Consider the following 15,830-nt stretch of genomic DNA (forward strand, 5'->3'; position numbering starts at 1 on the left):
TTAAAAAAGTCCAGAGATTGTAACAGAAGTTGGGAGGAAGAGCAGTGGCAAAGGGAGTATCTGGTATACAGAGCAGAACTATACTGTCAGCTACTCATTCAGTATAGAAAGAAAGTCACTGGGCTCTGTTTCTGCTGCAAATTTCCTAAATTTAATTTCCTTATCTGCAAAGTAACCAGTTGGAGTAGATGACCTGTCACATCTAAAAATCATCTATTAATAAAGTTCCAATGCCAGGAGAGAATTTGGAGTTCTTTATGATGTTTTGTGAATATGACTGGATTCATGATGTATTGAAATGTCTTATAATGTGGTTTTTAAAAAGTTCTATTTCCTTCTTGTTCCTTGGGAAGATTCTTAATATTTTCCAGGTTCCAAAAACATGTGATTTCACAAATGGTATTTGACATGTGAAAGACTTTCATTTTTACACTGTTATCTGTCTAAAATAAATGAGGATCTGACAAGTGTTGGCATAAAGTATTTTATTCACAGGTTAACAAAAATCAGAAAATGAATTTTTTAAGAGCATATCTATGTATCAGAGGAATTGTCTTTTCCTTATTGTACATATAGTTATAGATTGGGAACCTTTGAGCATTTTGTCTAACAATATCAAGTAATGACATTTTTGTGGCATGTTTGAAGTATAAATTTTTTTCTTAAAATACTTTGTCATTACATAGATGCAGATCTTTAGAAATACAAATATTAAATATATCTTTATCAAGAATTTTCTTAAGTTTAATAAAATGATACATGTCCAAATTTCAATGACAAAAATTAAATTATATAATTCCTTCGACTTAACTTACGGTACTAAAAGTAGAAAAAATAACAAAAGAAAAAAACTGAGTTTTAGAATAACTTTTTTTCAACTTTCAGACTATCTCTGTACCAGAATCAATGAATGTTCTTATCAAAGGGGAATCAGACTTATATATTATAAAATTATAACCTATATTCATATGTATACAAGAAAAGACTGCTAAAATTTAGCATGGATTAGAACAAAATAAAATCACAAACATTTCTTGATAGGCTGTTCCCACCCCACCCTTTCTTGGTGGCTTGTTTCTCTTGATAAAGGATAGAAATAATTACCCAGGGGAAAAAAAACACAAACAAAAACAAAACAAAACACCTTTCCACTTTAGACAGACAGAACTGCTTGTCAGTATTTTGGACCTGATTTGATAAACACAAGTTTAATCCACTTCTTGAAAAGGGCATGCTGTCAAGGTGAAGGATGAATGTCTACTGCTACAGAACCAGATTGATTATCATTTCCTGATGAAGAGGATTCTTCCCCATGGGTCACTTTATCTGATCTTCTTACAGAAAGGTGGTCATTGACAGTACTATCTTCATTAGGTGCTGTGGTATTAGGTGATTCATTCGACATTAGGATTTGCAAAGATTCGGCACCATCTTCAACATCCACCTCAATCCCTAAAGCTTTGAGTATGTCACATTTGCACATGGGACAGGTGCCATGGGCTAAAATCCAGGGGTCAATGCAATTTTTATGGAAAAAGTGTTTACAAGTTAGAATACGCACTACATCATTGGGCTTGTATGCTTCAAAGCACACCACACAGCTGTCCCCATTTGGATTTGTTTCCTCATCCCCCTCTTTTAAAACCCGCAGCTGGAGCTGTCCAAAAGCTTTCTTGAGATCTGTTGTTAACCTCTGCCATCTTCTATTTTGAATCCTTGCTACCCAGAGTCTTCGAATATGATAGAAAATGAAATAGGCTAAGGTAGCAGTTGTGACAATAACAAAAGACACAAAATAGTGATTCATCCAGATGATATGCTTTCTGCCCACCTCGATCATTACAGTTACATGAACTCCCTTTTGAATCAAATGCAAAATCTCTGTGCCTTTTAAGTTGCCAATCATTACTGCAACAATTTCTCCAATTCCTTGGTGAGACATGGGAAACACTTGGTTGCCAGTTCCTGGGAAATTGTAGATGATCACCCCAGAGGCTCCTTTTTCAGCTGCTACTTTTATTTTCTGTGTGAAAGTACAACCTCCCCGCTCTATGAGGGCAAGCCACATTTCTGAGTCCTTGGGTTTGCTGAAATTGGTCAAGGGATTACAGGCATTTTGGTTTCTTCCCTCTGGTGGCACTACAACTCCAGCCACCCTCTTCAAAATGGAGCCTCTTCCAAATACCCCAGTTTCCCCCAACTCAGATAACATCCGGTTCCCCACATGAAATGATATGTTCATGTAAGCAGTCCAAATTGCACTTGCTTTGCAATAATTCTGACCAAGCAGTAGAAAGACAGTGAATTCCAAAAGCCAGGAAGAAGCAGCATTGTTTCTCCAAGTACCTGTTTTAACTAGATTCATTTCTCCCTTTGCCTAGCAACTTAAGAACCAGCCAAGCAAAAAGAAGTGTCTCCCACATCTGGTGGCAACTAACTTAAAACAAGAGAAAGAATAGAGTCTTCAAGAGGAAAACATATTCTACTGCCCTCCCACATTTTCTGGGGGAAATTCTTGAAGACTTCTTATGAGTCTGAGATGTTGAGGGTAAGAATGAGAAAAACTTTATATTGGAAAAAAAAATCCAGGCTCACTAAGTCTCTACAGACTGCTGTTGGGTAATGTGATTGTGACATCAGAGACAACTTGGCCAATCATAAAAGATCTTGACTCATACTGAGATCTTATTGGCTTAAATGGTTCAGGTGTTGTTAGGGGTGATTTCTATATTGTTATAAAATATTATTGCCTAGTTACTTATAATCCTGGCAGGCAGTTAACCTCCAAGGGCATCAACTGAAAATAAAAACAAAACGGGAAATCCAAGTGTATACCCTACTTTTAAAAACCTGACAGACCAAAGCCACAAAATTGTTAATGATATTTTTTTATGAGTGAAATGAATTCCTCTCTTCTTCATTACCATGGTAAAACAAAATTGGTTTGGTTTTTGTTTGCTTTTACGGACAAATGATCAAGCAAGTAATATAATCAAATAGAATCAAATTTAAGGAGATAGAGGACTCTTTTGGACTCAGCCCTGGACTAGACATCACCAGAAATAGGTAAAATATTTTCCTCATGCCTAAAAAACCACATTCAGATATTTAACAATGTCCTCTTTTGTAAGGGTTAATGTATAATGAAGGGATCATTCTTGATTATTACTTTTTAGTAACTCAGTTTGATTCAATGGTTATAAGTTGCGTAAAAGCAAAAGATTGAAAAAAAACTAATTTCTCAGAAGAAATCTGACCTATGAGTCATAAAAGCTACTATAAATTTAAAATGTGGGGAGGTGGGAAGGGGTAAAAAAAGCTAATATTGATTTATCAGCATAGTGTTTTATTAAATTAATGGTGAAAAATCCAATCTAAGCAAGAATGTAGTAATTCTGTATTAGCTAAATGTAATTTCAAAGTTCCATAAGAAGGGATAATGAGAGCTTAAATTGCTGCATTAGTAAAAGAGGCCATCAGCAGGAATATCTCCAAATGACTTTTCAGTAGCTTTGTCAGTTTGAATTCTTTATATAATCCTCACCTGGCTAAATTCTAGCTGGATTAATGTTGACTGTACATTAAAAATTCCAAATAAAAGGATGACTTTGAGAAGGAAGTAAGAAAAACTTATCATTGTTATCATTGCTATCATTGCTATCCAAACTTTTCCCTTCCCTTCCCCCATCGTTTTTGTTTTAGTTTGTTGACTATTTTGATGAGACTCCTAAAGGGGCATGTTTTGTCACTGAAGAGTAATGTTAATAATTCACTCTTGCTCAGTTACTCATTTGACTTTGGTACTGAGTCTTCTGGTGGCTAAGATTAACAAGGTTTGCACATTAAATTTAACTTCAATAATTTCTGGTTGTTGACCTTCATACTGTGAAGAGGACCAAAATGACATCATGATGTCATGGTCACTGTCCTACCGGGGCTGATCAGACCAATATGAGCTTGGAAGGCTCTACCAAAAGTGAGATGTAAATGGTCAATCTGGACCATTTGGGAAGGGGATGTCTCTAAATTTGTGCATTTCGCAATTCTTTTGAGTTTTGATACTACAGTGAAGTATGATAATTCCACAAAACAAAGGTGACGAGACCTAGAGATAAATATTTGACGTTAAAAAACAAAATTTATAAAAATGTCATGATAAAAACTAAAGTTCATAATGATCGATTTTCAAAATAGACTATGAAATTGTCTACCACTTCCTTGCTCTTACCCTAAAATATTAATTTGTATTGATATATCAATAGGTAATGAAATCAAGGAATGTATAACTTGTTTTATATCAATCACAAAGATAACATTCAAGTTTTTAAAGTAAGACTAAAATCTCTCTCTGATCTACATTGTTTCTGGAAATACATGGGCAGGCAAAAATTAGAGTCTAGGAGGAAAAATGAGGGGGAAGGAATAGCTATGAGTGACTCTGGCCTTTAGCTATTCCTAGAATGGCTACTGATCCAGAGGTTTAACTGGCACTAAAGAACATGCAAGTAAAACTGGTATACTTCTAGAATGATATCTTGGACTCTTGTTAGAAGCTAAGGGCTATAACTGTGGAGCACAAGTTCTGGAAAATCCTACTCTAAGAAGCAAAGGTTTTAAGTGTGAGACATGTGAGTGAGTGATTGATTATAAGTTTCTGCTCAAGTACTGATCTTGATCAATTTAGAGAATCATTATCAGCATGACAAGTACAAAAACTCACACATATATGTATGTACCTAAACATAGGTGAGAGACAAAGAGGATTGGGGAGAGACAAGGAAGGGTAGCAACAATGAGAGGAGACAGGAGATAGAAAGGGGAGAGAAAGAGAGAATGGGGAGAGAGAGGAAATTGGAGGGAGATAGGAGAGAGGTGAGGATTTGGGGAAGAGGGAGAGAGAAGGAAGATGGGATTTGGGAGGAAAGGAGAAAGAAAGGTAAAGGGAGAATGAGAATATTGGTTAGAGAGAGGACTGAGGAGAAACAAAGACAGAAACAGAGACAGAAAAGATGGGAAAAGAGAAAGATAGAGAGAATGAGAGGAGAAAAAGCTGAGGCCTGGGGGAAAAAAAACATGAAGGGGAGAAAGAATGGGAGGGGCGGGGAGAGGAGAGATGGAGTGATTGGAGGGAGATGGGGGCATTTTTGGGGGGAGAGGGAGGCACGGAAGATAAAATATAAGGAGAGAGAGAGAGAGAGAGAGAGAGAGAGAGAGAGAGAGAGAGAGAGAGAGAGAGAGAGAGAGAGAGAGAGAGAGAGAGAGAGAGAGAGAGAGAGAGAGAGAGAGAGAGAGAGAGAGAGAGAAGAGAGAGAGAGAAGAGAGAGAGAGAGAGAGAGAGAGAGAGAGAGAGAGAGAGAGAGAGAGAGAGAGAGAGAGAGAGAGAGAGAGAGAGAGAGAGAGAGAGAGAGAGAGAGAGAGAGAGAGAGAGAGAGAGAGAGAGAGAGAGAGAGAGAGAGAGAGAGAGAGAGAGAGAGGATGAAATGAGGAGAGGGGGAGAAAGAGACAGAGAGACAGAGGCAGCATCTTGGGAGAGGGAGAGGCAGAGAGAGACATACATAGATAGACATAGGAATGCGGATGGATTCTTTACAAAGAATTCAGCAAAAGTTGTATCTTATTCTCCCAATTAGACCTGTGGTTTTATTGGTATATGAATTAAATGGCTAGCAAACTCTCCTAAAGGAGATAAGCTCCCATTCTTGAAGGCTTTAGGGATCACATAACCAGTATGTAACTGACATAGTGTGCTCTCTATTCAATATAATACATTACCTCTTAGTAAACCTAAGTTTTTTTTTAATTTTTGAGGGGGGGGGGAAGTGATGCTTTTGGTTTTTAGTTGCAGCAACTCACAAAGATCATCTATATCCTAACTCGTAGAGAAACTTTGATTTTCACTGGTGCATATAAGAATCCATACCAATGAATTATGACAATAAATCTAGAGGTAAAAGGAACTCAGAAATCACTATAGTCTAATCTCTTCATTTTACAATTAAGGAAAACGAGATTCTGTAAGTCATCCGTTCCCTATTTACACAAGTATCAAACATCAGAGATAGGTTTTGAACTTAAGGATTCTGACTCCAGAAACAAAATTCTTTCCACTAAACTTTCACTCCTCCTCAGAACACTGAAAAGACACACAGAGAGTAATGCGTGTGTACAGAGGATGAGGGGGAAAATGAGAGGGCTGTGGTATATGCATCACACAAAAAGTTAGATGAATGAATTAGAAACTAAACTTTTAAGATCTCTTAACATTCAGCTTACTGGGTGTGCTTTAGGGCTTTATTACAAAAGAAGACCAGCCTCACACATGAATTCTGATTCTTTTTCTAGAAAGCTTATGCTATCAGGATGGAAAAAAATGGACACACAGAAATTCAACTAACTTTTTAGTGAAGCATGGTCTTAGTTTATAAGGAGTTCATTCGTATCTCTAGCTGAAGTGAAACAATAATTCATTCAATACAAGATTTTGTAAGATTCAGTTTCATCATTGGAATGCTCTCTTAGTTCCTTATGCTTTAAGAATGTCACATTTGCACATGGGGCATGTCCTATGGGCTAAGAGCCAGGGATCAATGCATGCCTTGTGGAAAAGATGCTTGCAAGTTAAAATGCGCACTGTATCCTTGGGTTTGTATATGTCAAAGCACACAACGCAGCTGTCTCCATTGGGATCAATTTCCTTGTCCCCTTCTTTTAACACACGCAGTTCCAACTCGCCAATGGCTTTTTTAATATCTGCTTTTATCTGCCGGCGTCTTCTTGTGGCAGTGCTGGGCATTCTGGGCCTCCGTGCACAATATAAGAAGAAACAGGCAACAGTGGCAGCCATAAAGGTAAACAGGGACATGATATGATGATTCAACCAGGGTATGTGTCTTCTCCCAACTTCAATTATAATTGTCACATGGACTCCCTTCTGAATCAAATGAAAAAGCTCCATGCCTTTCAAATTGCCTATCATCACTGCAACAACATTTCCCGTCCCTTGGTGAGACATAGGAAAAACCTTGTTGCCAGTACCCGGATAGTTGTAGATGATCACTCCATTTGCTCCCCTCTCTGCTGCCACCTTTATCTTGTGTGTAAAGGTGCAGCCTCCCCGTTCAATCAGGGCCAACCAGGATTCTGTCGTCTCAGGTCTGCTGAAATTGGTCATGGGATTACAAGCATTCTGGTTCCATCCCTCCGGCAGTACCACCATACCTGCTACCTTTTCCAGAGGAGAATGATTTCCAAATACTCCAGTTTCCCCTAATTCTGATATGATTCGATTTCCCACCTGAAATGTTATATTCAAGTGGGCAGTCCATATAGCTTTTCCTTCTGAGTTAGGAAGGCTAAGTAGTAGAAACATGCTGAGCCTCAACAGCCAAGAAGATACAAAACTTCGTTTCCAAGAAGTTGTCCTAAATAGGCTCATTCCTCCATTTGCCTGGCAACCACCGAACATGAAAAAAAAAATTAACAAAATGCAAAAGGTTAAGTATTTGGCTTCCATTTCTGGCAATAGCTAATTAAAACACTGAAATGTATAAAGTCTACATGGTGCCAAGACATCCTTCCTCCTGTCAGCATTTTTATTTTTAGATTTTCTCATAAAGAAGCACTATTTGTTTAATGTCTTATTACAATATGATTTCAAGAAAATTGTGACCTATTAATCTGGAAATTGTGACAATGAATTATATTTAAACAACACAAAAGTTTATTTTAGCTTCTAGCATACAGTTGTCCTTTTGACTAAGCTGCACTACCTAAGCACTTAAAAGAATTATAAATGACATCAAGGTGTAACAAAACATTCCTTCCTGGACTACCGATTTGTCATAGAAGAGGGGTTTGTACAACTCAATGAAGAATTATAATCTATGCTATTCAGAGTTACCCAAGACAAGTCAGAGTAGAAAGCTCTGACAGAAAGGTGATCTACTAGAAAAAGAAATGGCAAACCATTCCATTATCATCCTTGTTATGAAAATCCCAGGGAGATTAATAAAAGATATGACATCAGAAGATGAGTCTCTCAAATTGGATGGTGTCTAATCAATGACTGCAGAAGAGTGGAGGACAACTACAAGTAGCTCAATTGCTAATTTGAGGTATTAAACCAAAACTGATAGGAAGCTCAGTTGTGGATATATCTGATTATGGGGAAAAAAAGTCTGATGCTGTTAAGACCAATATTGCATAGTAACCTGGAATATAAGATACATGAACCCAAGGTAAACCAGATGTGCTCTAACAGGAAATGGAAAGATTAAATATTGACATCTTGGGTGTCAGTGAGAGAATATTCTTAAGAAGAAGGAAAAAAGTTGAGTGCTTTGGATAATGTGGCTTGCTAAATTAAGTATGATATGTAAAACCCAGTGGAGTTGTTTTTCAACTATGGGAGGGGTGAGGGAAGAGGGGAGTGAGACAACATGAGATCATGTAACCTTATAAAACTTCAGTGTAAAGTTGTTACTGGAATCAAATAAAGACAAAACTTAAAAATAAATTGAGTATGATACCTAATTCCATATATTTATTTTTCTATATCTAAAAGAAATCATCATCCTCTATTCCCAAGACATCTCTATTGACTGTATGGAATTAGTCATAGACCAACTGACCTCATAAAGAGTTCCAAACTAATAGAGGGGTGGCTTTAAACGAGAGGCATATGATAACCACTCCTTGTCCCCTTTGCTTCTTTCAACATGAAGTGCTAATCATAGGCACAAAAATATTGAAATGAAGAGAAACTCAGGAAAGACTTACCTGATGAGACCGATTTACTGTCATTCTGTCAGATAAATCTGTCTGTTTATATAAAATCAAGTTGGCCATAGATGGCAGCAGGTGATATGCTACTATGACATTGCTGCTAGCTAAAGTAGTCTTCACTGGTTTAAAGTAGGACTGCTTCTAGCTTAAATCCTCACTTCAAGTCAGTCAGCTATGAGAGACCTAACCAGGACTTCAAGTCTCCTAGCAACATTCATTGGATTATGCATGCCTCTCTAGTACATACAATGTCACAGTCCATCAGAGAGGACTGTAATAAGTGGGAAATGCAGGGGGCTGGGAGTCAAGGTCACCAAAAGGCAGTGGGGAAAACACTGGCTTTTTTTAAAAGACCTTTACCTTTTGTCTTATATTGATTCTGAGGCAGAAAAGTAGTAAGGGCTAGGCAACTGGGGTTAAATGACTTTCCCACGGTCACATAGTCAGGAAATGTCTGAGGCCAGATTTGAATCCAGGTTCTCCAGACATGTTGTTTTATCCGCTATGCTACCTACTTGCCCCAGCATAATGGCTTTTGATATTGAAAACCAAAGGTTGGTGCTAGAATTGCAACTGTCACTTGTCTGATTTTAAGCAAGTCATTCAACCTCTCCAGGCTTCAAATTCCTCAAAAATAAAATGAGGAGATAGCACCGTGTCTCCTAAGGTCATTTCCATGACTAAATCTATGAATTTATGAGCCTATTACCTGGGTTCTAATACTAAATTATAGGCTAGGCATTTTTTAAGTCTTTGGCTAATACAGTTAACCACTATGGGCTATAGTTCTCTTATTTGTAAACCACTGGGATTGGGTTTCTGACTCTAAAATTTAATGATACAAGTTTTCAATGGAAAAATCATTAAGTGATCATTCTTTGAAAAGAGTTTCATTCTAGGCACTGAGTTAACATACAAAGTTTAGCTTCAGGCTCCCATTTCAATGAAGCTTCTTACATATTGGTTAGCTGATATACTATTAACATTACTGGCAAAGATTAATGAATATGGAGATTGCTAAAAAAGATTAAATGAAAATAAAGGAGAGGCATAAAATATGAAAATAATGTCATTATTACAATCAGAGGCTTCATTACAAATACAACATAGGAATAATTTTCCCAAGTAAAGAATTTAGTTATTTGTACTAGGTTCTTGGATTCCTTTTTCTATAATATACACTAAAAGATTTGGAACAGTCTTAAGGAATTTTGTTAAACAATAGTAAACTTGATTGGACTTACTCCTAACAGGTCTTTCCTTTGAATCCTTTTTCAATAGCACCAACACACACACTGTTGCTTCAAAATGAATATTCCAAGATCAGGGTTTGAATCTCAACAGACACTTATTTGTTGTGTGACCCTGAGACGATCACACCTGAGTATCAACATAAACCTGAGTCTTAATTTCTTCATATATAAACTAAGGATAACAACTCCACCCTGTACCTCAAAGAGAATTTCTAAACTCCTAAAACATTTCCCTCAGTTTCAGATATAGAGACCTCTGATAGAATATGGATGCTCCTTCCCCTCAAATGTCCTTACTTTTTAAAAATATAAATATATATTTATTAATTAGAATGCTAATCTACTAGGTGACCCCAAGGTGTGCAAGATCCAGTTGTAGATCTGGTTCCCAGAATACAACAATTAATAACCAATACTTCAAAAGTATTATATTTTGAAGTGTATTATCTGACAAACTAGAAACACATGACTAAGTTTTCTACCTGTTGAAAATGCCAGCTCCACCAAAGCTACAGACAGGCAGGAAAAAGAGGGCTAGGCAAGGAATTCCACCTAATTTATCCTATCTACCTCAGTAGGTAAACAACAGGAAGTGAGTGGGGTTCTGGGAATCATAGGCTGGGGATTGTAGTTTTTTTTTAGGGTATTATTCTAGTTTTACTTATTAGAAATACAGCTCTGATGCACTTCAGTGACGATTTTATCTTGATACAAAATCATGGATCTTGGAGTTGCCCATTCCAAATGGCCACCTTCACACTGCCACTATTGGGGCATTCCTCTGTTGCTAAAAATATAACTTATCTTTTATATTATTTGAATAAAATCACTATCTCTATTCCACCATGGTTCTTATTACCACAGGTTTCCTCAATATCCTCCACTCAGATATGTGAGCTTTACATTCACAGACTGTAATAATGGCAATTCATAAAATTATCATAAATATCAAAGAAGAGAAATTTGTGAAAGTGATTTATAAACCTTAAAGGACTACATAGAGTAGATACTAAATATTGTTGTCATGATTTTATGTTAAAATTAAATTTGGATAGCAGTAGTTTTTAGACAAATTACAATCCTACTTTCTATATTATTATTAATATTATATCTTTCTCATCCATTTTGGTGCATTTCATATTGAACTGAAGATAAGATAGGTCTGAGGATTAGTCACAGCTCAGAGATCTAGAGCTAGGATGGACTATCCTGTTATTATTCAATTATATTTAACATTCAATGGGCTATTGCACAAGTGGATACAATGATTGCTTTTTCATAATTGAATAAGAGTATTAAGTTGTAAGCTCATATGCAGATTCCCTGAAGACAACTTCAGAAAATCTCAAGTAGCAGACAAGATGACAAAGTATCCAACTTGTTCTTTTTCATCACATGGTTTTAATTTCTTCCACTTGTGCCTCCTGTTTAGAAATTGCAATTTGGAGATTATGGTGGAATTTATTTAAATATTGTTCTTGAAGTTTTGTGGATCAAAGACTGTAACAGTTGTATCTATAATTCTTTTCTGGTTCTCCAAATGGTTTAACTGTTGAATTCTCAAGGATATTTTGAGATTAGCATTAGTAGTAAAGAGATTTGTCATTTTTTTGTTTGTTTATAACGGGTACCAAACCTCTGGCATATAATTCTAGGTACCTTTTACTGATTTTTTAGATATTTCCTTCACACTAAATGTTTGCAAAGTACAGTGATATCAGATACTATCATTTCTAACACTGTATCACATAATAGTCATCAATTAATTAGGCTCTCTCTAAGGATAATTTTTCTGTTATTTCTAGGAGCAATGGTCTGATCCTGAATCATTTAATGATCTACAATTTCCATAAAAAAATCTGAATGACTCAGTCACTTTATTCAATATTTCTTAGTTGACATATTTTTGGTTGAATTCATGTGGATATTGACTATAGAGTGCTTTTAAAAAATTTACTCTGACTATAAGCCCTTTTCTAGGCTTAATGTGGAAATAAAATACTTTTTTTAGTTCTAAAATATTCTCATTTTTCACAGGAGGTTTGTTTGTTACATAAATATCTTTCTAACTTTTTAAGCTCTTTGTTGATTTATCTGAGAATATCAATAACTTTCCTCATTTTTAAAGAGGGAGGTTTGATAAGCCCCTTTCCACTAATATTTGTAAAGGCTTTTATTTAGATACCTTCTAAAACTTGTTCATACAAGAATGCTAAAAGTACACATTAAAACTTGTATGATCTAAGTGCTAAATGTTTTTGTCTCACTAAATTTTAACTTCAGTAAGTTAATTAAACAGCCTCAGTATTCTCTTTGATATTTTTATACTTGATGTCTTGTGTGTAAAAGTCCACAGTATTTAAAAATATTATTACTTTTGTCTATTCATTCAGACTGACCCACATTCATACTCAAAGCCTCTTTTCCTTGGTGCATATTATATGTACTGAAACAAAAAGACATTTTGATGTCATTGGAGAATGTTTCCAAAAAACTGAATTATTTACAATGTTTTCCACTAGAATCATATAACTTGATGGCAACTAATACCAAATGATCAATATAATTTTATGACTCATTTAACTTGAAAGTCAATCTTACTTTTCTTGAAAAGAGCGATGATGATGAGTTTAAGGGCAGACAGATCCAGAGTGGGTTTAGATGGTCTCCCTTGGAAGATGCTATAATTTGTTCTTGGCATCTTGGTGTTGATAGTGTTTTAAATAAAGAACAGTTTCCACAGGGATATCAAATATTTTATTATTCTCATTATGCTTAGAACCATTTTTATTTTCAATTTGCAATATATTAAATTAAGTCCAATAGCTTTTATTAGGCACTACTTACACTATACCAAACACTGTGCTAAATGCCAGGATAAAAACAACAATAATAACGATAGTAAACACTTTATAGCATTTAATATGTTCCAGGAACTGTATTAGGCTCTTTATAATTGTTTTCTTATTTGATCCTCACAAAAATCCTAGGAGATAATTGCTATTATTATCCTGATTTTACAGATGAAGAACAGAGAGGTTAAGTGAGTTGCCCACTTGATATTAGTTGTCTTCATTATATGATTCCAAGGGGAAACACCCGTAAATAATTGTCTTTTGTAAACATTCTCCAATGACATCAAATTCATTTTGTTTCAGTACATATAATATGCACCAAGGAAGCTCTAGAGGCTTTGACTGTGAATATGGAAGTCATCCTGAATGAAGAAATACTTGCCTGAGGCATGATTTGAACTGAAATGTTCCTGACTTCAGGCCTTTGGCTTCTTGCACTATGCCACCCAGTTGCCCAAGGGGAGGGGGGGGGGAAGGAAGCAAAGACAGTTGCTGAGGAAGGAAATAGAATGCTTTGTGTAGTAAAACAAGCAGAACAATTTTGCTAGAGCATAGAATGTGAAAAGTAGGCTAGAGTCGGATTGAAAAGATCTTAAAATGCTAAATAAAAGCATTTGGGTTTATCCTAGTCACTAGAGATTTTTTAAGCAGGGAAGTAAGAAATTCATATCTGCATGTGCTTTAGAACCATCAAAAGCCAGGAAACCGAGTCACCGAGAATGTGGGTAACAAGATCCAAATGGGTAACAGCAAGACTAAGTCAGGAAGCTACCACCAAAGTGCTCCTTATTGTCTCTCTCTTCTGGGGAGAACAATTAAACCCAGAGATGGAAGTTCAAGGAGGATAGATTGCCAGGGTTAGAGGAATGTATGGGTAGGGAGTCACAGGGTGATCTTTGTATATTCAAATATTTGTGCTCAGATTTGGTCTAGCTCCAAAAGAATTTATCACTCAAGCTCTGTTTATTTCAAGCAAAGATTTATTGGGGTTATTGGGGGAAATTGGCCTGTGTTGTTACTAATGAAGCCCCTGCAGCTGCTTTTTCAGGAATGGAGCTGCCTTCTCCAGAGTAGTTGGGGATAGGATTTTTATACAGAAAAAGTCAAAGTCTCTCTGCCCCCACCCGAGGCTATGCTTGAGGAGATGGTATGGCTACCCTTGGGTAGCTCTATTGGAGGGGGGGGGGAACTAATGGGATTTACTCTGATGGCTGTTCATTAGAGGGATCCAGGTGTCCTGATAAGCACCCCCAGCCTTGGATGGAGGCTTAGGCTGATGTCATTTGGTGCTTGGAGGTTCTAAGCCCTGAAAAGTGACTTTGGCTTTGGATATGTATAGGCACCTGGACTAGGACTGAGTCAGATGCCATTTGGAACCTGAATCAGGGTTCCCAGCCCCCATCAAAATGACAAGATGTTCATTTTTAACATTCACTGTATTTATCATAGTGCCACCTTTCATGATCACTAAGAAATCTGGAAATTAACTTTTTCAGTATATCAGGAAATAACAGCAAAAGGAGCAGTAGGTAGATTTCAATGGCCACTTTGCTGACCCTCACCTCTCACTTAGAACATCAGTTCTCAGAGATGCTGAATTTTCTCATTAGTCTGATCTATCTAGCCCCCAGAATAGCTACTTATAGCACAGAATGCTACTCATTCTGAGTCAGCTGTGGAAATGATTAGGTTACATGATCCCTGACCCACACGAAATAAAACACATGAGGAAGAGGTCATTTTTGAGCTCCTCTATGGAAAAACAATTCAAATAACACTTTTCCATTTCCTTTTCCCTGTCTGTCTGTCTGTCTCCCTCCATCTTCTCCTCCCTCCCCCGCCCCTATTTCCCCCACTCTCTCTATTTCACACACAATAATGAGTTTCCTAAAACTCTCCTAATGGCAACATTGATAAGAACTCTACCACTGTATCTACTGTCTAACTTCAAAGTGACAACCAGAGTCAAAATAAATGACATCCTCTTTATGATACCTCACAGGCAATTTCATCTTTATTGTGATTTGGGACCTCTCTATTCTATATGATCTTTTTTCCCCAACAAAAGAAATAATAGGGTTCTATAATATTTTTGGTTATTTCAGTCATGTTTAAATTTTTGTGACCCCATTAGGGATTTCTTGGCAAAGATACTGAAGTGGTTTGCCATTTTTTCCTCCAGCTCATTTTACAGATGAGGAACTGAGGCAAACAGGATTAAGTGATTTCCTAGGGTCACACAGCTAGTAAGTGTATGAGGTATGATTTGAACTCAAGTGCTGACCTGGCACTCATCCAGTGTACCACCTAGTTACCTATTTCTAAGAAGTGTCTTTAACATGGCAGATGTATGAGTTGGGAATATACAAATATCTTCAGGCAGGGGTTCAAGTTATATGGTATAACAATAGTATTCAATTATAATATTAAAAAATATAATTTATAAAAGGTTACTGCTTGAATACTAAAATCTAAAGGTACTCTTTTTCATGCATGACTCTCTTTGTGATGCTTAGTTATTATTCAATCTAAATAAGAATTGAAGATTAAAGATTAATTTTGAGGTTATTAAGCATATATATTTAAAAATTAGGCATATTCTAGCCTGTTGCATTCATTTAGAATTAGTTACTCTAAATCCAAAATAATTATTCAAACTATATACTATAGCCTAAGGAAGAATAACAGTGACAGTATTACTATTCCAAATGATATTCATTCTAGTATGATGTATTAAAGTCAGTAAAATACACAGAATTGGAAAAGGTAAAATGTTAATTTGGTTCATTATGATAAAAAAATAAAATGTACAATACCTAGGTACCATATGTAATAAAGAGTAGGTTAATTTAATTAGCTATATTATATTTGTAAAAGGTAATATAGTATATTTTTAGTTTTCATTTGACATTGTAAAAGTTTGGTAAATAATTTAGAT

At 36.1% G+C, this 15,830-nt stretch overlaps 3 protein-coding genes across 12 annotated transcripts in view; all 3 read right to left on the reverse strand.

Annotated features, from left to right (window-relative positions):
- The window catches only part of CADPS2 (calcium dependent secretion activator 2), a 758,482-nt gene that overhangs the window by 522,424 nt on the left and 220,228 nt on the right, over nucleotides 1-15,830 (reverse strand). The window lies entirely within an intron of this gene.
- On the reverse strand, nucleotides 1,190-2,850 carry RNF133 (ring finger protein 133). Its single transcript, XM_001365395.4, has one exon. The coding sequence runs from the start codon at nucleotides 2,363-2,365 to the stop codon at nucleotides 1,238-1,240; it is 1,128 nt and encodes a 375-aa protein (XP_001365432.1). The 5' UTR covers nucleotides 2,366-2,850; the 3' UTR covers nucleotides 1,190-1,237.
- On the reverse strand, nucleotides 6,386-8,977 carry RNF148 (ring finger protein 148). The gene is made up of 2 exons (XM_007504209.3): nucleotides 8,779-8,977; nucleotides 6,386-7,447 (listed from the first exon to the last, which is right to left on the reverse strand). The coding sequence occupies exons 1-2, from the start codon at nucleotides 8,845-8,847 to the stop codon at nucleotides 6,524-6,526; spliced, it is 993 nt and encodes a 330-aa protein (XP_007504271.1). The 5' UTR covers nucleotides 8,848-8,977; the 3' UTR covers nucleotides 6,386-6,523.

Source organism: Monodelphis domestica, chromosome 5 (genome assembly GCF_027887165.1).
Source record: "Monodelphis domestica isolate mMonDom1 chromosome 5, mMonDom1.pri, whole genome shotgun sequence".
NCBI lineage: Eukaryota > Metazoa > Chordata > Mammalia > Didelphimorphia > Didelphidae > Monodelphis > Monodelphis domestica.